Source organism: Gallinula chloropus (assembly GCF_964237585.1).
Source record: "Gallinula chloropus genome assembly, chromosome: 10".
In the NCBI taxonomy this organism is placed as follows: Eukaryota; Metazoa; Chordata; class Aves; order Gruiformes; family Rallidae; genus Gallinula; species Gallinula chloropus.
The window spans coordinates 9,870,101-9,893,386 of NC_140095.1; the positions used below are offsets into that span (position 1 = coordinate 9,870,101).

Consider the following 23,286-nt stretch of genomic DNA (forward strand, 5'->3'; position numbering starts at 1 on the left):
AACATCTTTCGGGGAAAACATCAAAAATCAGTCTCTACCCAAAAGCAATGTCAGCAGCAGCTACACCAGACCGAACCCTGCACTGAAGCTACGTGAGACTGGGCTGGGGAAAAACCCATGAAACACAGCTCAGGTCAAAATACAGCCTAGCAGCGTATCTTCAATGCTACCTCGCTCTTTCCAGCTCCTGATTCTTGCATTTAATCTTGTATTTAGAAGATGTGTATACCCTGTCAAGCCACAGGGTGAGGGCGCTTTTATCCTCTCCTTGCCCACTGCTCCTTTTTTGATGCTCTGCTTCACAGTGCCTGTTCATCCCTACCCCTTTTCCTGTCCCCCTCTGCACTCCATCCCTGCTCCAGCAATTTTTGGAGGGGGGTTGCAGCAAGCTGCATACCAATGCCAGGTTTGAGCTGGCCACTGAGCAGGACACTGTTCCAAACCAAACCCCAGTGCCAGGGGTACCCGTGACCTTATTCAGGGCTGCATGATGGATGGAACAACAGATAATAAGAAATAAAGGCTGCACAGGCTCTGCCTGTTTCATGTTCTTCCTGGTAAATCACAGGCACAAATGACTTCTCCAAGCAGCAAGCTCCTGCTAACGCTGCTGAGACACCAGTGCACGGACTGCAGTGAAAGGTGCAGGAGCTGAGTGCAGCCTGGAGCACAAGTGCAGCAGGACCTGGGCAGAGAGACTCGGATTCTGCAGATGTGGTTTATAGACTGCAGAGGGGGAATGTGACAGCAGGAGCTGTGCTTCCCAGGCACTGCAGGCCTGAGCTCCCAGTTATTTATTTCTATTGATGGCTCTTGATGTTCTTTCTGAAGTTTTGATCATCAAGAAACTTGAGAATGAGCTTTTTATGACGGTGCTAAAGACAGACATTGGCAACAGCTGAGTTTCACCTCAAATCCTGATGCCAGCAAAGCATCTCCAAAGCTTTTTTCTTTTTTCTATAGGCTAGCACCTTTTTTCTTTCTTTTTTTTTATTTTTATTCTTTTTGGAAGTATTAAAGCAGAACCAACCTTTGAGTTCAGCTTATTCAATTTCCTACTGCTATATTTTTCAAGCTTCTATCTGGACATCCTGGATTTGTCAAGGAGATTTTCTCCTGTGAAGAACATGAAATAAAAACATCTCAGCTGTGGCTCTACATAAATCGTATCACTGCACTGGGGATATGTACTGTACTTGGTAATTTTCTGATGGCTGCTCTGGCATTTTGATTAAAAAATTAGCACCGCAGCTCTGCAGTGCTACACCTTAAAGAACGTGCTAAATGAACAAAGAACTGGCTGATGGGCAGATCTCAGCGTTTCTCATAGGCCACCACCACTTCAATGGGGCCATTCCTAATGGTGCTGCATGAAGAGTCATCCAAAGCCCAGATCTGTTCAGCATCTCCATTGAGATCTGGGATGAACATAGAAACCCCAGCTGAGGTTACAGACACCAAGAGCGATGGAGCAGAAGGAAGGATAGTCGTGCTGAGCTTTTGGGGTTGGCCAGCAACCTGTGCCCATGCACAATTAATGTATTCTAATGTAACCACGTATGGAGATGTGTATAACATGCTGCCCAGGAACAAGGGGTGCAGGGAGAAACCATAAAACGAGAAGCAGAGGAGGCAATGAGTCCTTTAGCAGAGAAAAGGGTCAGTAAAGGACAAAACACACAACAGTGATCCCAGACCAGTGCAATCCCTGCCTGGATGATGGGGAAGAACATCACAGGCAGGCAGAGATTTACCCTCTGCACTGATGCTGGTGGTACTGAACCGAAAAGGCACCACAAGGTACCCATGACAAATACAACACGAATCAGGTGAGGTAGCTGCAGTGCACACATCTGAAACATATTTAAAAGACTTTTTCTGGTTCATTAAGGACCAATTTTGGCCTTAAAAGCTATGAATCTGAATCTGGTCAGAGAGAAGATGAAGAGCATATAGGTGGAGAATGATTCATGAGATGCCTGAAAGGAGGAAGAACAGCAGGGCAGCAGTCCTCAGGAGGAGGCAGGCTTCACAGGAAAACTCTAGCAATTAACCACTGGGGAAAACCAGCAGAGAAAACAAGAGGAAAACAGGAGATAAGATGTCCCAGTCTGTACGTAATAAAACAAGCCCTAGGAAAGCCTGCCCAGGATGCTGCCATATCACCCCTTTGACTTCACACCAAGCCTCATGTGTTCCAATTGAGACTTCCCCCACTTTTAGTGAAAAGACATCTTTGTCCCATGACTGTGCCACATTTGCTCCACAGATTCACTTGAAGACAGACTTGGACTGAAAAAAAAATCTGAAGTCCATGCAACACAGAAGGTTTGGATCTGATTTTCCGAAATGGAAACCCAGTAATTCCATGTTCCCAGCCCACTGAGAGAGAAAATTAGACTTTTTAGATCTCTGCTTATGTGACCCAGAGCTGCACGTGTATGTCAGCTATTCTATGACCTCACCAACATCTCTACTCGCTGCTCACTGATGTCATTTTGTGTCTGCAAACAACCCAAAATACCATTATTTGTGCTTGTGATAGAGCTGTGGTGAGCACTGCTGGGACAGATCAAGTCCTTTTTTTTTGAGAAATGGTATTTGCCTGGTTTTATGCACCAGTGAGTCACTGGAAAGTACTTATAAATATTTAAACACTCTACCCCTGCAAGAGTGTGTGTAGACATTTGATATGGGTTACACAACATCACCTCCGAAGCACTACTCCACGTTACAAATTCTTGCATTTAAACCCAAGATTAACCAATCAATGCACCCCCAAAAAGCATTTGAAAACCGCTGCTATGCTGTGTTCTAGCAAGTTTTCTCTGCAGTTTGTAGACAATGGATTTCCAATAACAACTTGTAATTAGTTCATTTCCCCGTGTTCGGTCGTTACGTATTAAGCCCGGTGACATTTTGCAGATGGTTTCTTTCAAAAGGAGAGGGGTCTGAAAGAAATACTCCAGTTTGGCAGTTCACACTTGAGTGAAGCAGTTCCAGCTACACAACTGATACATCCTCAAGGAAATAAACAGCAAAACCAGTGTCAGGCACACTGTCTGGAAAGATCTGGACAGCAACTCCAGAGCAAAAAGCACGGAATCACAAGAACTCCAATGATGTCCACATTTGCCATTGATCCTGCCGAAATTTGATTTGAGGAGACTCCTGACTAATACAAATCATAATGCCAAGTACAAAGCTGAGAAGCAAACCTGGTTGGGTGAATTCATATCTGACCTCAGAAGCATTCCCTTCCCTGGCCTCAGGCCACCTCCTTCCTCCCATGCCCAGGATGCATCCACAGGCATCCATCCTTTGCTTTAAATCTGCTTTCCTGATACAAATTAATTCTAGTTTGGTGAGGGTTTTTCCCTCCTCTCTGAGAAAATGCCTTTTACTTTCCTCAAAATACAGTAAAACAATGGAGAATATACAAGGGACCTGACTGACAGCTGTTTTGTGGAGCTGCAAACAATGCAGGGCACTTTGCTGGAGGCCACTGCTAGATTTTAGACCTGAGGCTCAGGACTGATGATTTTCACTACGTGAAAAAGTAACCACCCCCTTTGCAGAGTGTGTTTCTTTGACAGCAAGGGGGGGGGGGGGGAAGAAAAAGAAGAAAAAAAAAAATCAAACCAACAAAATTCTCCAGATCCAAAAATTACCTGCCCATTAAAAATGGAGTAAAGGATGAACCCACTTAGATGCCTCCCCAGCTGAGGTACCCTACCAGCCAAAAATTACATCTCCAGACACACCAGAACCATTCTTAGTGCTAAAGCCAGGCATCTTATGTTCGTTCCATTTATGGTAAGGCAAGGAATTAGGTGCTTCTGAAAATGATCTGAAGAATCAGAATGTATTGAGCTGGGAGAACCTGAGAGCTGATCAAAGGCACCTTGACCTCAAACATGTGCTGGGAGCTCAGCCCCGTGCTGCAGCATGAGCAGCAGTCGGCGTGCAGAGAGCCCTGGAGCACTGGTTTCTGTACCGGTGCTTTACTGAGCTGCTGCATCCACCTAGAAGGCAAAAGAGCCGGCTCAGTCCTAACAAAGCCTAAAAACCCAGCAGAGGATCACCTCTTGGGATGGAAAGACCAATTACTAAACGCCACTGGGGTGACTTGTTGGTGCATCCCAGCCAGTCCTCACCTGTTACAGACTCACAGAATCTTAGGGGCTGGAAGGGACCTCCAGAGATCATCAGGTCCAACCCCCCTGCCAAAGCAGGGTCCTAGGACAGGTCACACAGGTCAGCGTCCTGACAGGCCTTTAACATCTCCAGAAAAGGACACTCCAGTCAGCTAAATAGTTTTACACTTCTGCTTTTTGCTTAGTTTTTAACTTCTAGCTTAGTTTTTGCTGTAAGATCTCAGCATTGAATCCATCATTTCAGAAAACACCCCACAAGTCGCCTTCATCCTCAGTACCACAGCTGGGCATCACTCCCCAAAGCAAGCAGGAACGGGTTGCTTCAGCCAACTGAAGGAAACCTCATTTCTTTTCCCCGAGTAGTTCCCATCACCTCTCACACTGCCTCAAACCGAAAGGAGAGGCCGGCGCTCCCCTGCCTGCTAAGGCGTGTTTGAAGTTCGGGTATCACAGAGCTCACAGGAGGAGCAAATCGATGCTGGTTCACTAATGAATTATTTCCAAGTTTGCACCAATATCTGCGGCAACATGAAAGGAAAATCCCATCCTGGGGAAGATTACAGCTGAAGAGGCAGAGGATGGTGCACAAATTGTCAATATTTTAGGACTGTGATTTGATCCTGGAGATAACTGCTGCTACAACATTGCTCAGGAGAACACCTCGAGCAAAACATTTTATCTCACAATATAGTTGTCCGATATAATTAACCGGGCTTGACCAATCTAGCTGGAAGGTAGCAGTAACAGACACCCAAGCCTACGTGCTGAGCCGTCGAGGAGGAGAGATCTGTAAAGATGTGAGTAAACATTTCATCTGAACCTGGGATTTACAGGCGCAATCCCTGCTGGAACAGCTGGCTCAGCAGGTGTGTGAGGAGTATCACAGAATCACAGAACTGTAGGGGCTGGAAGGGACCTCCAGAGCCCATGGGGTCCAACCCCCCTGCCAAAGCAGGGTCCCTAGGACAGGTCACACAGGTCAGCGTCCAGACAGGGCTGGAATCTCTCCAGAGAAGGAGACTCCACACCCCCAGGGCAGCCTGTCCCAGGGCTCCCTCACCCTCACTGGGAAGAAGTTCTTCCCCAGATTGGTGGGGAACTCCCTGTGCTCCAACTTGAGGCCATCGCCCCTCGTCCTGTCCCTACAGACACTGAGAAGAGGCTGCCCCATGTCCCCCCTGTGTCCCACCCTTCAGCTATTGATACCCATTGATCAGATCCCCTCTCAGGCTTCTTTTCTCTAGGCTGAACAGTCCCAGCTCACTCAGCCTTTCCTCACAGGGGAGATGCTCCAGTCCTGTATATATTGTGGATATATTTTCCCAAACACTGGCATTTCATTTTCCCCACACAGAGTTAATCACTTTCCTTAAGACAAAACACCAACTCCACCTCCCCACTTGACCCAACAGCCCCTTTTGAGGCTTTATTCTCCCTTCCTCATGGCAGAGCTTGGCTTTCCCCAGTAAGCATCTAACTCAACACCTCTGTGACAATGACAAAGCTCTGTCCTGCAGTAGTTTCTGACAACTCAGAAACAGGCACCCCTCAAAAATAAATCCATATCACACTGCGCACTCCTAATGAGCCTCCAGAGGATATCTGGAGGGGCCAGGGATGGCTGGTTCACTCCTCTACACCATGAGGTTGCATCGCCTGGTGTGCAAGACAGCTGCTGGAGATTTGGGGATCGCTGCTGTAAATCTGGAGCCTCTCCAATGCCTTCAGTGCTGTTTCTCCCCACTGGCAGTGATTCATCCAACACCCATGCCCAGCCCACACTCTCAATTCATTTTTTCACCCATTTTCTCACCCTTGTGCTTTGAAAAATGTAACGAACACATAGGCAAGCTGTGAGCAGAGGGTGTTGGTTAGGAGAGCATTCTAATTGGCCATGAGCTAGAATCAGAGGGCATTTTATCATAGGGTTAATAACATCTCATGAGCTAAACAATGTTGACAAGATAAAGCCATTTTGATGGAATACATGTTTTCCCTCTTTTGACGTATCTGTATTACAAATTGACCTGTCCACATTGATGACAATATAGGTCTAGAAGATTACACTGATTTCCACCCCCCCCCCCCCCCGCCTTCAACTGGGCTTTCACATCTGCCAACCTGCTACTTTCCCATTAGGGAAGACAACAGGAATGCCAAAAGTGTCATGCTAATTCCAGTGACCCCCAGTCAGCCAGATGTGGCTCCAGAAGCTAGATCCAAAAACCACTCACCTGAGCACAGTTAAAGTAGGACTCAGCTGGGTGACATGCTTGCCAGACTATCTCCATGCTAATTGGATGCATACTCTGCTTTGGCCCTTATGACAACTAAGCCTTTTGTTTATTACTCATCTACTGAATCTTCATGACAATATAAAGACACCAGACAAATACACTTGCTGGTACACTGGTTTTGGAATGTGAAGATCTTGAGATTATCTGATTAGAAGTGGTTTGATTTTTTAAAATTATGATCCTGAGCCTGCTTATCTAATATTTATTAATGAGAAGTTAGAAGACACCTACAAGATGTTCTTGCCAGAGCTGCCAGGAGAGCTCTTCATCCATCTCCTACGTTACTGACATATGGTTAAGGTGATTTGAAGAGTAATACTTTGCTCCTGTGTCAATAGATATTCCAAGTCATCCTCATACATGCAAATGAACTTCTAAAAGTTGTATTCCTGTGATTCAGAAATTCAGACGATAGGGTTAGCAGAAGGGCCATTCTTTCTCTCCACAACCCAAAACTGTGCATTATGAAGCAGAAGCAAATGACTAGCATCACTAGAAATTATTATTATTAAACCCAGAACCTATTAGATATAAGGGGGAAAACACATTTTGGTGAAGGTAAGAGGTGGGATTTGTCTCATCCATGCACGCTTCATTCATTTACAGTCAATCAACATGGACAGGGACCAAAAGCACCTTGTGAATCTCTGTGGGTCTTGGAGAGAGACAATGGGTCATGGGAAAGCAAGAGACACGTGGAGTGAGGGAGAGACACCGTTTTGTGGCTCTAAGTTACAGAGAGGCCACGAGACTCTTTAAAATGAAACCCAACTTCTAAAGCAGCATGAGAACAGCAAATTGGAAAGCTCTTTGCAGTATCAAGGTCATCTCCAAACCTTTCCAACACTGCGATGCTATAGCAGAGCATCGTACACCGAAACAGATGTAACAGAGCTTGAGAGAGGATAAATTGGATTGAGACTTTCTGATGTCACTGGATGCTGGTAATCAGGTTCCTCAGCTTGCTGAGCATCCATCTCCTCTGCCAGCACGCGAAAGCGACTGGCTTGGGTGAAACTCAAGCAACAAAAGGATCACCCTATTGGGCCAAGAATAGGAAAAACGTTGCAGCTTCAAACTACCATTGCAAGCCAAGTGCTGGCTCATGATAAAGCAGAAGTTTCATAAATACTTCAGGACTGCAAACCACAGTGTGGCTCAAGAGAAACGTTTGAAGCATTTTTGAGGCATTTTGTTCCTACATCGTGTAATAAAGTAAGAGATACACTATGAGCACAAAAGTTAGCTTACAGAGCCCCAAAGCTTTGCAAGTCGCAGACAATGAACTTTGTTTTTAAATTAGAAGCCCATAAGCCATTAATTCCTCTTGGTAAAAACAGAAATTATAGGAAAATTGAAAATGGAGAATTCAGGTGGGTTCTCAGCTTCAGGTGGAGAGCAACTCTCTTCATATACAACCCCCTTTTGATAGATACTCATTGTTACACCTTGGGTTTCCTCACAATATTTTTGCAGTTTATCGATTACTATCTCTATCCATTGGCTAATATTTCCTACTTGTCTTATTTTCATTGCCTACTTAAAATTCACTGAACCAAAACCTCATACAAATGACTCTTGGAATTTAGCTTCGAGTTGCTGTGACTTTGAGAACCCATTGATCCAAAAGTGCTCCCAAATAACTGCGTGTCAAGCCTTTATGGCTGGGTTAATTCACTTTATGGCCCTTCTTAATGGATGAGGTTTTATGTTTTACTGTATATCTGCTGGCCTGAGCGTGCTGTGTTGAATTAAACGCATATGCAGTTCAAACAGGTCCAAGGTGACAACTGGTGCTAATTTTAAAGCACTTTAAATATTATCATCCAAAGTATTTTTAATTTTTTTTAATGAAAAGGCAGAAGTCAAGAAAACAGAAGCCAGTTTCTTTAGAAAAGAGGGTATTTGGCAAAAATAGAGGTTCAGTGTGAGCATCGCAGCTTGCCAAAGAGCATCAGGGAGGAACGTACTGGTGTGGTGCACATGGTGACTCCTGCACACCAAGCTTTGCCCACTGAGCAGGCATGGAAGCAGGTTTAGAAAATGCAACCACTACTGAAAACACTTCGCCTACAAAGTGCCATATGCAAAGATTAGTAGGCAACCAGCTTTTTTCCGTCAGCCTTTTGCCTGCACTCAGCATTTCAATAGTTGAATCCTAATTCTGTTTAAAGAGTTTTGACCACATACAAGTACTCTGTAGCTCACTGTCCTGATTACTGGATAAACCACCACTTCTTCTGTCTTTCTGTTTTGGTATCCCAAGGGGTCAGGCTTCAATACAATTTTCTATCACCTGGGTGAAGGAAAAGATGTGGGCCTCTTCCAGGGAAGGGAATCTGCGAATGCTTACCTTAAAGCCCGAACATAACATTATGAAGATAACTAGGATGACACAAGCACTTACAGAGAAAACATCCTTTCCAGGCAGATTAATCAGTAAAACACCTTCCCCACAGCATCTAACCCACATTACTACAGGACATGTGGAGAAGTTTCAATCCTGTTTCCTCAGGGTCACTCTGAAACCACACACTCAGGTCAACAGACCTGGCCAGTTCACCAACACCTCTCCACTGCCAGCACAAGCAGCAGCACAACAAAATAAATGAGAAAACAATAAGCTCCACACACTTTTACCAGCCTCCTGGTTCACGCTCATCCTTTGGAGCACACTAACCTTAACAAACCAACCTTCTGCAGTATTTCCATAGCATTAAATAAAAAAAATGGATTATCTTTGCTGACCATGTCTAGGTAGACAACCCTGTCATGATAGATATTCACATGAGCACAACATCCAGGACAGACAGAAGCACTGGGACTCACGGAAGGCTGTGTAGAGCTCCTGCAGCGTTAAGCGCCCGTCATTGTTGTAATCATCAAACCGCAGGAGATCTTCTAGGGTACAGTCCAACAAGTCATCTTCCAAGTCCTCCTTCTTCATTAGCTGTAGCAAAGAGAACAGGTCATCTTACATCTAACGTGAAGGTACTGACTGTCATCCTGGCCCACCCAGCAGATTTTCCATTAAATGACCTTTGGGGAGATAGGTACAGATCTATCCATGGATACATATTTGCATCAACATACCATGGATACTCTCATTCCTGCAGCAATTCAAGGGCCACAGACTGGTGAGGAGACTGTTCCCTCAGCAGCAGCCCAGGAATGCATTTTCACTTTGCAAATGCACTGAAAGGTGAACAGGGCAAGAGGAAAGTCTGGACTTTCTCTCCTCCATAGACAAGGGCAATATTGTGGTCCTTGCTTTAAGGACCAGAATGGGCAAGAGCAGATGGTATATTCAACACTAAGGCGTTTTTCCAGCCCTTGACAGTCTGTTTCTTCTTCTAAACATTTCACACGCTCTACATTAAAAATGAAAGCTCTGCAAGTCATACATCCAGGTTAGCAAATAGCCAAAATAAGGTCTAAGCATAATGAAAATGTTTGGTCCTCTGAATTTATTGTGGAACATGAAGAAAACTGCTGAAGTGTTGCATCTTCCGGGCAGGAAGGCTTTTTGCTGTAGTCCAGGGACTCTTTTATTTACTATTCTAGTCTTGGCCCATTATATTGAAGCAATTTAAAGTAATAATGCTAAAAAAATGACCCTTCACCTAGCAAGTAAAAATGTTCAATAAAAGTGAGATCAACCATAACTTCCAAGATCAATCTTCTAAAGATGGAAATTTCCTTTTGTCTCCCTTTGTATTGAAAATTGATTATCTTTTCATAAGACTGACAAGTTTTTACTAGTCCTTTTGATTTAACATCAGGAAAAAAAGCCCCACACAACCCCACAACACACAGCACTTCAGCTGCAACAAATTCAGTTGATTTATGAATCTGACTTCAAAATACATTAAAGTTTTAAATGGAAATAACACCAATTGCCACCATTGTTAATAGCCCCACATACTCATGGGCTGCAAAACCACATGGGCATTTCACACTGCTGGATCCGGAGGGAAACTACTCCACAGGATCAGCCAGGAGGCAAAGCAACAATAAATAGAGGGGGATGGACCATCTGCTGCCATTTCGCTGCTCAAAGGAATTCTGTTGTGGACAAAGGTCCTCAACATCTCGCACTGTCATCTCCAGAGGGACTCTGCTTCCAGTTTCTCCCTCAGGGTGAATCCCTTTGCAATAAGCTTCCTGAAGTTTCCCCTCCAGGTCTTAAAAATGACTTTATTCTGCAGCAGTGCACGTTACCTGCCTCGAGTTTCTTCCTTGCAGACAAGGTTATAGCGCTCGAGAGACTATTTTTCTTTTAAATAAACCCAAGAAAATGCACAGCAGCAGCTCATCCAGCAGCCAGAGAGAACAGGGTCCCACTGCACCACGTTCCTTCCAGCTGCCTCTACCCATGGGCAATGAAATCCCCATCTTTAGGGGAATTTTAAAGTGGCAGAGAGCTTCAAGTTAGAGTGCCTAACAAGGCAAGACACAGCTTCTACTAAGACCACAACATGGACAATTAAAAATTGCTTCTTAACTAAAAAGAAAATAAGTTACCATGAAAACTGGGTGAACAAATGGGTCACATAAGAAAACATGAAAATCATCTTCTTGTAAGACCCAGCAAGGAAAATAATGAATGGACACGCTTCACATAACAGGTGGATGCTGCTGCTGTGAGAGCCCCAGAGCTGCCCTGAGATGTATCCTCGGCCTGGTTGGGGGGATTCAGCCACGGTCCCACCCAGGGGCCCAAGAGCAGCCCCTCAGCTCAGGATTTAAAGTATTCATGGCTTATCTCTAATCTGCATTAACTGGCATCATTTTGTCTTCTCAGGGGTGATCACGCTGTCACTTCAGTAGTCACAGAATCACAGACTTGTAGGGGTTGGAAGGGACCTCCAGAGATCATCAGATCCAACCCCCTGCCAAAGCAGGGTCCCTAGGACAGGGCACACAGGTCAGTGTCCAGATGGGGCTGGAATCTCTCCAGAGAAGGAGACTCCACACCCCCTGGGCAGCCTGTCCCAGGGCTCCCTCACCCTCAACGCCAGTGGCAAGGCTGTGGGGAGGGTGGATGGGTGAGAGGGCTCCGAGCTGAGGCCTGAACTTACTCTGAAGTGGGCTCAGGATGTGCCAGCATGTTTAGCAATCATGGCAACAGCGAGAAGGGGAAGAATTAAAGTAATTTAATTACGCCAAAGTCTCTGCTCACTCTTGTGAGAGACCTGGGCAAACGAAGCCCACAGGAACTTTGCTACAGACCTTAAAGCACCGGATCCTGCTCCTTTAAACTGTAAGTCATCACTCCTTCCTAATGGCAATGGCTTCAGGCTGCCAAACCTTTATTTCCCTGTGAGGTGAGTTTTAATATCCTGACAGAATAAATTTCATGTAGAAAGGGGAAAAGAATTGGAGAGCAGAACAGACATTTAGATGTCACTATGCAAAAGCTGGCTTTGAATTCAGATAAAAGTGTTTTCTTATACCTCCCATGTCTTTATAAAAAAATCAGTGTGTTTAGATGAAGTATTGTATAAATTCATAGCTCTGAGATCGAAGGGAATTTACCCTGATGCTTTGCACTGCACTGAAAGGATCGTGCATCATGTCAACAGCCTCAGGGTTCAAAATTCACAGCAAACCATCTACACAGGAGCAAGCTCAGGGAGGAGAGATCATGTGTCTGTCCTCCTGCTTCCTCACAGCTTGTATTTACATGCTGGAATCAGAACACACTTCAGGCCCCACCTGAGTATTGTGTCCAGTTCTGGGTTCCCTGGTATAGAAAAGACAGGGATCTCCTAGAGAGAGTCCAGAGGAGGCTATGGGGATGATTAAGGGCCTGGAGCATCTCCACTGTGAGCAAAGGCTGAGTGAGCTGGGGCTGTTCAGTCTGGAGACAAGACGGCTAAGAGAAGACCTTATTAATGATTATAAATATCTTAAGTATGGGTTGCAGGGGGAATTGTCCAGCCCCTTCTCAGTAGTCTGTGGAGACAGGACAAGGGGTAATGGCTGCAAGTTGGAGCACAGGAAGTTCCGCACCAACATGTGGAAGAACTTTTCCCCAGTGAGGGTAAGGGAGCCCTGGGACAGGCTGCCCAAGGGGTGTGGAGTCTCCTTCTCTGGAGAGATTCCAGACCCATCTGGACGCTGACCTGTGCAATATGAGCTGGGGAGCTGCTTTGGCAGGGGGCTGGACACGATGAACTCTTGAGGTGCCCTATGATTCTGTGATTCTGTTTGCTGGGAAGTGTTGGGTGAAGATGGGATGCTCCTGCAGAGCTTGGAAGAGCAGAACAGGTCCCAGGCAGGCACTGGCTTGCAAAAGGCTCTGAAAAGGTGTTGGCCTTCTAATTCTTCTCATGGATGACACAATCACTGAACCATTTTGGTGGGAAAAGACCTTTGACATCAACAAGTCCAACTGTTAACCCAGCACTGCCAGCCACAATCCTCCCACATCTGCCGTAACACCTCTTCTCCTATGCACAGGGCTACTTTCTCAGGTTTGCACAGCCAACAAGCCAGTTCCAGACACGGAGTAATGGGTTCCAGTACCTGAGCTGCACGTTTGGTTCCTTTTACCAACTAGATGAGCTCCAGCAACATGGCATGCCCCTAATTAGTAAGAACAGGGCTTTTTTCAAGCTCTCACTCTTCCTATCATTATGAAGTTCTGCTAATCACCGTTTCAGCATCTGCCTAGGGATTTTGGGGAAAACAAACCAGTTTAAAAAAATATCCCAACCTCACTGTCACGTTACTACATGCTAACAGTCCAGAAGGCAGGGCAGAAGAACTAAGAGATTTCTGCCTACCTTACATGCACCTAAAAAAACCCAAATTAATTCTCCCCAAGCCAACTAGCTGGACACACTTCAGAAGGCGACGGTGAGCGGCGAGGATTAGTATCTATTTTCAGGATCAGAGATGGGGCTGGAAAGCTGCCACGTTTTGTGTTTGCAGAGGAGCTTCACGTGTTTGAGACAACCCAGTCTCCCCAGAGATGCAGAGGCAGGCTCACACACTGCAGTAGATTTTCCTCCTTTACCTGCTGCCAGCCAGACAGTTACAAACCAGCCTTCTCACGAGAGCGCTCCCGCGGTACGTTGGGTTCACACGTGGAATGAGAAACACCACCCGCTTCATAACCCCATTTTCATCGAGCAATAAACCCACCTGAGCCAGCTCAGAGCTGCTGAGATGCCCGTCGCTGTTTGTATCCAAGTGCTTAAACAGATCTTCAACTAAGAAGCGCTTCTGGGAGACTCTGTCCTGAGGAGGGCTGCTCGGTGGGCTCTGCCGATGAGCCTGCAGGTCCAGGAGGATGCTTTTGAGCCGGCTGTACTCTGCCATAGTGCAGGTGTCACCTACAAGATAAGACCACGTTATCAGACCACATTCATTCGTCTCCATCTTTTGCAAGGACTGAGATGCTGAAGGGAAGGATAAAGATGCCTGGTTAAACCGGACTGCCTGCACACACAGCACCCCTCAGCTCCGTGCTGGAGGAGCTCCTGCAGTCCTTAGTCCTTGTCTTTTGTCATAGCTGGCAGTTTTACTAAATCCTGCTGGCAGGGATGCTCTCCAGCACACTGCCTTCAAGATTAGAGGGCTTCAGTGACTGAGCCCCCCACTCAGCCTCATAATCCCCCCCCATTAAATTTGCTTCACGTTTTCACACAGATAAATTCATCTATCCTGGGATTAGAAAGAAAAAGATAAACCTGGGGAAGCCAATGCTTTGAGAACACCACAAACACAAATGAATGGCAGTGTTGAATGTCACCCTGTGCTGATGTCACAGAGTCCATAAGGGTACCTGTGGAGGTAGGATGGCCAGGGGGAGGAGAGGGGGCCGTGGGGAGCCCCTGTGGCTGGGGGTTGCTGGTGCTTGCGTGCATCACCCTGATGCAGCCAGACATAAACACTTTCTCAGCCCCTGGACAGGGAAAAAGGGTTACTACCATCATGGCAAAGCCCTCAAGGCACCTGCTCTGAAGTGACATGGACTTGGCTGGAGAAGGTGAATAGAACCTTCACAACCCTGAAAGCTCCAGCTGGGCTTGTGGCAGTGGGTGTCTTGAGGAATGCAGCTGACCTTGGAGTGGACCCTGGAGCACCCTGAGCTGTCCCACAGTGCATGGGCATCAACCATCACCCACCAACAGTCCCAACACATTCAGCTCTTCCCATAAGACACCCTTTTCTCTGTAACATATTGCCCTCCAATGCAGATGCCCTTATTCCCCTTAACAACGGTTTTAAAACAAATGTGGGGTTTTAAAAATGTTGGTCCCATCACTGACCCAGCTAGATTAAATCTCAGGGAACCTGGCCTCACCTCAGCTTAAGGGACAACCTTGCAGATCAGCTCCCCAAAGACTCCCAACATTATTCCTCTGATAAATAACAGAACACCCTGACAACCAGTGATCCTGTCCTTTTCTTGCTGAGATGCACCATTTTTGGCCCTCTGGTCCCAGTCCAACTGAAATGCAATTAAAACTCTGGGTGGGAGGATTTTGCTGACAGCAAACTCATCTACTGTCAAGATTATTTCTTTTTGTCCTTCATATTGTTGTGCTCCCAACTTCAAAAGCACCATGAGGTGTGAAGGTGATGGAGGACACAGAGGCTGGACATGCATCCACCAGTCAAGCCAGTACCCTCCTGCTACACCACTGGTATCTGCAAGTCAAGGCTCATTCTCCACCCCAAACTCAGACCCCTTGATTTCTGAGAGCATCTCACTGCTCAGGGACACTAAGCAGCTACAAAACCTTTCCTTCTCTGAACAATCTCCAAAGAGCTCTTGGTTCCAGATGGGATTACGATCACTTTAAATAAAAAAATTAGGCTACTCAGCTAGTGTTATAGCCTTGTTAATGATTTCTGAGGGTTTTTTGGTTGGTTTGGGTTTTTTCCCCAACCATATCATTTGATGGCTATTGTGAAGACAGCATGATGAAATTTTTTTCTTCCAATCATGTGCTTATTTAAGAGAAGAACTGATTGTGGTACGTGGTGTAATCAAGCAATTTTGCAATCCTCTTGTAAATACCATTTCAGCTAGGGCAATAATATGTGTTTTTTTCCTTTTTCTTCAGTTTTCCTTCCTCTTCAGACAAACCCTAATCCCAGAGATACATCTAAGGCTGATAAAGAGAGGGAAATCCACTTAATTTGCTTCCCTGTCTCTGCCTGTGAATCCAGCATACCTGCATGCTTTGGCAGCGGATCCAGCACGGATTGAGTGTTAACACACAGCAAAACCAAAACACCACATGAAGAAGGGGATGCAAACACCACATGTCACTACCTGCAACGGGTGGGACTTGACCAGCTCACCCATCGGGATGCACCCTGACCATCAACCAGCATGGCGTATGGTCTGAGCTGGTGATACCCTTTCGCTGCAGTAAAATCCTCCCTGATTCTTCCTTACTCTGAAAGCAAAGTGACAGCAAAAGGGCTTTTCTCAAAGAAAAAACACAACTTCATGCTCATCTGGCTGTGAGACAGCCCCGGGGTGTGTGCCCATTTCAGGGCTTTCCAAGGGTCCTGGCTGTGCCACAACCCCCAAGCAAACATGATGGGCACGAAGAGCAAAACAAGGGAAGCTATTGAAGGACAGACCTGGGGACAGCAGCTCCCAAACCCTGCTATAAACCCACAATGCTCTTCCCCCCACCTCTGTGTCTGGGGATCATCTACCGAGCTGAGTCCCCTTCCCGTGTGGCAGGATAACGCTGTTCCACCACATACCCAGCAAGGAAAGCTGGTGATAAGACAATTATGTCTCCTATTTAAAAAATAAGTCCAGTTTCACATGCTGTTAACACATGCCATGGTCAGAAGGTGCTCTGGGCCCCTGTTAAAACCACTCCCAAACCTCATTACCATCACTCCTCTCCAGAGAAAATGGCACTCTTCAGCTCTGCTGGCAGCACATCCCTCATCCCTCAGCACATCTCTGCAGCATGAACGTGACAGACTCTGCAGGTCTCACACCTTTCAACGTTTTCCCCTGACATCCCAGACACGTGAGGGCTGCAGTGACGCAGAGGCGGCCGCTCTGGAGCACGGCACCGGAGAGACGCTCGCCAGCACACGACACGCAAAGCAACCACTAAAACCAATAAAGTTCTGGCCCAGGGGGGGTGAGATTAATAATTTTTTGCTTCTTTGCTAAACTAACAGATTGATAGGAAAAGGCACTACAACCGGAGTATATATATGCATTTCAGTGTGTATGGATAATTTATATATTTAATATCGCTTTAGTGGAAAAACAGGGGGAACCACTCTAGGTGCAAGGAAATACTCTGACCTGGAGCTATGTCATCATAGTAAGTCTGGCCACAGCCTCAGTTCCCAAATCAGCTGTGCTTGGGATGCCTGGGCCAACGTCTTGCTCTGTAACCTTAATGCTATTTCAAACACAACTTGAAGGCCCCGCAGCCACCAGACATGGATGCTGGAGGCATCCCAGTAAAAGGCTCTGCCTGCCCCTCCACCAAGGAGGTAGGTGATGCATTCGGGCAGCTCGCATCGCTTGGCAAGCCAATGCCAAGGACAGCAAGGCTCTTTCTGGGTAAAGCTCCTTCCGCTCCTTTACTAGGCATCATTAGTTCATCTTTTAGCCTGCTATTGCTCCCTGCTCAGCACTGGCTGCATAGGTCTAGCAGAGGACAATTCTGTGTTTCCTCCCCTTCCCACCTGTACCTCTCCTGCTGTCAATGACACTTGTAATCTTCTTACATTGTGCCAGGATCTACTGGTTTTATCTATTAAATACAGTCTCCTGAGGTTTCCATCAGCGCTGCCACCTCTGCCATGTTTCTGTTCCTCCGGGGATTAAGTCCAGAGCTGCCGTGCCAAAGGAAGTGCAAAGAGCCACCCGCATGCCCTCTCATCATCCCGCTTCTTGCCTCCACTCAATGCACCCCAGCAGTTCCCTTTGCAGCACATGCCTGTTGTTAGTGGTTTGTCTCATCCCAGGCTGTTCTCACTGGAAGGTCTTACTAACAATGTCTCTCAGCACAGATTCCTTGTCAGTGCTTCCCCGGGACGTGGATTCTTTTTGCCACTGTAACCCAGCTCAGAGGAGTTCTGTATTTCCAGAGGAGGCTTGGCTGAAGGTGGGGGTCCCAGCCTGCATGCTGGGAGGTGAGCACCACCAGAGACAGCTTTCGAAGGACTTCTCCCCTTCCCTGCTTCTGGCACCAGAATTGCCACTATGTGAGGTCTAAGTGCCTGTGCTGCGCTCCTCCCAGCATGTGATACCCAACGATGTGCCCACCACACAGCCGGGGAATGATGACATGGATTTGGGATGAGCTGATGCCAATGCTCTGTCTCCTAATTCTCCACTTAACCATCTTTCTTCACTACTTTATACAAGGACTGATGAGAAAAGTGTCACATGTGTCCCTTTCCTATCTTTCCCCATGGTGCTGGTAGGATTTGCTCTGCTGACTCTGGGAGGAGAGCTAAGGGCACACCAGAGGCACAGAATCATAGAATGGTCTGGGTTGGAAGGGACCCCAAGTTTCACAGAGCTCCAACCCCCTACCACAGGCAGGGCCACCAACCTCCAGACCTGGATCTACACAAGGTTGCCAGGGCCCCATCCAACCTGGCCTTGAACACCCCCAGGGATGGGGCACCCACCCCCTCTCTGGGCAGCCTGTTCCAGCCCCTCATCACTTTCATCAAAATTAGAATGTTGAGCATCAGACACAAGGTGGGGTTTTTTGCATGAACTTTAACGTAACACCATTATATCTGGATTCCAGCTATGCAATTAAAAAACCCCAAACAAACAACCATTAAAAGGCCACTGCCACCACCTGAAGAGACTCTGCCTCGTGCCTGCTGACAGCCGCCCTATGCTTCTGAAACCTAATTTGATAGCAATGCTTTGTACAACAAACACAAGCCTTCCCCAGGAAGCTACTGTGCTCGGGGCAGAGACACCTTTGCTGCATCCTGCTGCTGGAGGTCAGCCTGCATCCCTTCTGCATCCCTCCTGCATCCTGCCTGCATCCCTCCTGCGAGCTCCCCAGCCACCTTTGTAGCCCCAAGAATAAAACACTGGTGACTGTCAAACAAACCTTGTGTAAGTTGCAGCTCCCACCTGTGCTCTTCGGATAAAACTTTGATACACTCACCATACAGGGATTTCTGGCCAGTTGTTTTTCTTTGTTGGGTAGAAACAGACCACTAAACATCCTCCAGCAGCAGCCTGCAGCAGCTCTCCATTCCCAAGCCCTACTCCAGCAGCAGCCATGACCATGTGACGTAGGATGGAGCCAGAAGCGAGGAACCCCGCTGTTAACACCCAGGCCAGGGAAGCCCACAATTCCCACCCCTCCACCCCCACCCACACATCTCCAGAAGATCTCCAAGGGAGATCTCCAAAGAAACAAACCCCTTTTATCCATTTACAGCACTTTCATCATCACAGAACCACAGAATCGTAGGGGTTGAAAGGGACCTCCAGAGATCATCAGGTCCAACCCCCATCAGCAAAGGCCAGCACTGCTCAAACTGAAAAAAAATCCAAAAAAAAGAAAGGAAAAACTATTGAAACAGAAGAAAAGCAAAAGAAAAATCCTGTATTAAGGTCTGATTACTAAAGTGTGGCCAACAACCATCACATTTACATGCTCTGCTCACTCCAAGCGAGCTGTTCCTTGCTCTGTTTTGCAGCAGCTACGTAATTCATCCTGTTTAGCACTTCTGCATGCTTTGGCAGATAAAATATTGATCAGCGTGCCAAGAAACACAGAGTGCCATTCTGTTTTCATGTCAGAACTCAGTAATGAACTACATTTATCAAGAGCATCCTCTCTGTGAAAGGTCAGTGGTGGATGTGGCTAAATTGTGATGACAGATCATTAATCCAGTTCCCTCAATAATTGTCCTCTTTAAGAATTTTTACTCCTGGTTTCTATGCATTGTAGCAGGTTTTTACAGCAGGATCCCTCAACAATCTTTAGCCCACTTCTGAGTCAAAGTAGATAACAGAGAAGCAGCAAGTCTGGGGATTAAGTGTCCTTCAAAGGAATGTGGTTAACATGAAATAGAAGTAAAGCAAGGAAGTGCAGAGCTTGCTCTGATGGGTAAACTAATCTCCTTGTAAAATATTACTGTGCAAAGTGCCTTACAATGCTTGTACTGCTTCAACATCAGCACTGCTTTAAATACCACTGGTAACACCCACAGAGCACCAATCTCAGTATCCAGCTCACCTGACCAGAGGTGTGAACACAAACGTGTCCAGATGCCTTTAGAGGATTTGAGCCCCACAGGTTGCAGAGCTGGGTTTCAGCACCACCACGGGGGCTGCAGGGATGGGAGGCGGCACCAGTAGCTCTTCACAGCATCTGTGGCAAAGGCTGCATGGTCATTAGCATCCAGGCAAAGTAGAAAAGTATGTGCCAAGAGGATATATACGGAGGTTCAGACGCCTTGTGACCCTCTGAAAACTCTGCCACAGGCAGGGACACCAACCTCCAGGCCTGGAGCTACACAAGGTTGCCCAGGGCCCCATCCAACCTGGCCTTGAACACCCCCAGGGACGGGGCATCCACCCCCTCTCCAGGCAGCCTGTTCCAGCCCCTCACCACTCTCTCTGGAAAGAACTTCCCCCTAATATCTAATTTAAACCTTCCCTCCTTCAGCTTCACTCCATCCCCTTGTCCTGCCATTATCTACCCTTTTAAAAAGCTGATTCCCCTCCTGTTCCTCTGCTCCCTTCAGGGACTGGAAGGCTGCAATGAGGTCCCTCCCCAGCATTCTCCAGGCTGAACCAGCCCAGCTCCCTCAGCCTCTCTTCGTAGGGGAGCTGCTCCAGCCCGCTGAGCATCTTCATGGCCCTCCTTGGACCCAAATTTTCACCCAGGGATTTTATCCCTGATGTGATTTTTACAAGTTAAAGTGTAACTCTGGTGAAGTTCCTGCTAAGAGAAGCAGATGTTTAACATCATGCAAATTCCTGAACATTAGCAATCCTTCAGCTCCTACTGCCGAACAAATTCAATTAACAATAAAAGCCCAAACTAACTTGCTTATCTTAGGGATATGTTTCAGTTAATAAGATGTACATTTATCAGATATCCATATATAATTTAGCAGCGACTGGGAGCTCACTGAATATATCACAGAAATGGAATAGAATACGTACTACAAAGTAGATACCATTAAGCAGCCAGACATTTACAACCTGGAAGAGTTAAAACTTGCCGCAGCGTATATTTATTTCAATATTTCACTTTATTACAAGAAAAAGCACCCATCTATTACCCCACAAAGCTTTTAAAATATATTAAGAACCTAAAAAACAGCACCAGAGTATAAATTCCCAGTTCTATAAACAAAAAAACCCTGCTATTTCTACCTGAACCCATCACCTTCCAAACTGCACAAGCCTAAATGAGTAACACACCTTCGCCGTGAATATGGAAGGGAAGAGGTGGATGGATTTGCAGCCTTTCTCAGGAAGCCCAAGAGTTACAGCTTGGTTTACCAGATCCAAGATCTGTCTCCTTGCTGGGAGGGAGCAGGCAGCAGTATGGGCAGATGTTCAGAGCAGCCCCAGGGGAGGGAGGCAGGAGGAAGGATGCCGCTGGGAAAGTGGGCTGTAAAGGTAATTTATCAGGTGCCTATCACCACCCAGGCAGTGTGCCACAGATCTATAGATTTTTTTTTAAAGTCAGAAGAGATCACGTGCACACTCTGACCTCTTCCATTGCACAAGCACCGAATTCAACGAGATTTTTCCCTGCAGCAGCTCCATAATTTGTTTGCTCTCTAGCACACCTCCTAGGAAGGCTTCCAGCCCTGATTTAAGCACATAAGAGCAATTTTTCAAATGATTACTTAGTCTCAGTGGGCAAACATATTTTATTTTTAATTTGTTTAGCTTCAATTTCCATCTACTGGATTTTGTTACACGTTTGTCTGGTACATCAAACTGTAAGTCTTACATCCCATATGTCATCTTCCAGGCTTTGCAGTGATGCTGGGCTCAGCTCATGCCTTACCTGTCCTCTCCAAGGAGCTGTGGGATACAGCAGCTCTCACTAAGGTACCTCATGTTCCAAATAACGGGATTTTTTTTCCTCTTTTCCTGGGAATTTTATCATCTCACAGTGGGCACCAAAACAACCACGTTTGCAAGACCTTTTGGCTTCTCAGCAGCAGCAGGCAGCTCTACCGCAATTCAGTGTCCAGCGCCTGAGCCAGCTCAGCTCTTTGTGGTACTGCAAGGTGATGCTCTGCTACCCATGGAGACCCCGAGCCCACTCCCTAGCCAGGGATTTGTATAAGATTTTAGCAGACAATCAGTCTCATCCCACAAGGACATCACTCCCAAAGAGACACTCACGTAGCATTACAAAAGATGTAACTAACCCCAACTCCTGGGCTGGGAAAGTTCTCTGTGTGACACCATAAGCAAGGCTGTTCCTCCTGCTGCTCTTCCTACTCGTTGCCTGCTGAGTATTAGCTGCTATTTTTGTGTTAAAAGATTAAAAATGTTTGTCAAAGCAGAGAGGAGAAACAACACTGTGAATACCAAAGCACACGAAGAACCACCACGCACTCAAGGCAAACAACTCACACGTCCCCAACTCCACCCTCACCCAAACTATTTGGTGAAGTGCAAATACAGCAATGGAAACCATGAGTAAATTATGCATGATTCATCATCAGAGACCCATGTCTGGTGATTCATTTACTCACAACACAGCCCGCTCTGCTGTAAACCCCGCACTACACACAGGCTCACGCACCCAGCTCCATGGGAGGCTCAGCAAACATCACAGGATATGTCAATGTTTATCAGTACCTGAAGGGTGGGACACAGGAGGACATGGGCAGCCTCTTCTCAGTGTCTGTGGGGACAGGACAAGGAGCAATGGCCTCAAGTTGGAGCACAGAGAGTTCCCCCCCAATCTGGGGAAGAACTTCTTCCCAGTGAGGGTGAGGGAGCCCTGGGACAGGCTGCCCAGGGGGTGTGGAGTCTCCTTCTCTGGAGAGATTCCAGCCCCGTCTGGACACCAACCTGTGTGACCTGTCCTAGGGACCCTGCTTTGGCAGGGGGGTTGGACTTAATCTCTGGAGGTCCTTTCCAATCCCTGCAGTTCTGTGAAAGCTGTGATTCTGGTATGTTTATTCTACACATTTCCACGTGCTTGTGCTGCAAGGATGGACGGGTGAGAGGTTGAACCCCCTGGACCAGCAGTGATGGCAGGGAGGCTCTGAGCACATGGATGTGATGGGAGGGACTACAGGACTATTTTGGGGGAAACTGCTGACCCTGGGGCAGATTTTAGTGGGTCTGGGGAGCAGTCTGCACTAATATGGACCTCTCCCCATCCTGTGTCAACCCAGTCCATTTAGAGGCTCTGAGCTGAAGCTCTTACCACACACTCTGAGAACTCCTGGCATGGGGTCAGAGCCTCCAAGTGCTGTCAAAACCCAAACAATAGGAATAAATACAGCTCAACAGATCTGCTGGGACCCTGCTACCTCCCAACACAGGAGCATCAGATGCGGTCATCAGTGAGGGATTGCAGCTTCAAGTACAGAAACAGCAGAATCAGGAGAAGGATGGCAAGGGAAGAGCTGTCACCCATGGTGAGATGCACATGGTGATGCACATGGTTTGGGGGCCAGAGCCAAGGGAAGAAACCCAAACCAAACACACCAAGCAAGAGGAAGGCTTCTTTTAAAGCCACTAAACCTTTTGCAATGCACTAAACACTCACTTACAGCTGTTGCTGTCTTTAGCTTTAATTTTTACATCTGAAATTGCTTCTTCTGCACAATGGGAATGGACCTGGCAG

The 23,286-nt window shown here is 46.8% G+C and overlaps 1 protein-coding gene across 1 annotated transcript in view; it reads right to left on the minus strand.

Moving 5' to 3' along the window:
• Nucleotides 1-23,286, minus strand: part of FSTL4 (follistatin like 4) — a 211,408-nt gene that overhangs the window by 89,308 nt on the left and 98,814 nt on the right. Inside the window, exons 4-5 of the mRNA XM_084268571.1 lie at nucleotides 13,607-13,797; nucleotides 9,284-9,404 (exon numbers count right to left, since the gene is read on the minus strand). Of these exons, the coding sequence (XP_084124697.1) occupies nucleotides 9,284-9,404; nucleotides 13,607-13,797 (312 nt within the window). The remainder of the gene's footprint in view (nucleotides 1-9,283; nucleotides 9,405-13,606; nucleotides 13,798-23,286) is intronic.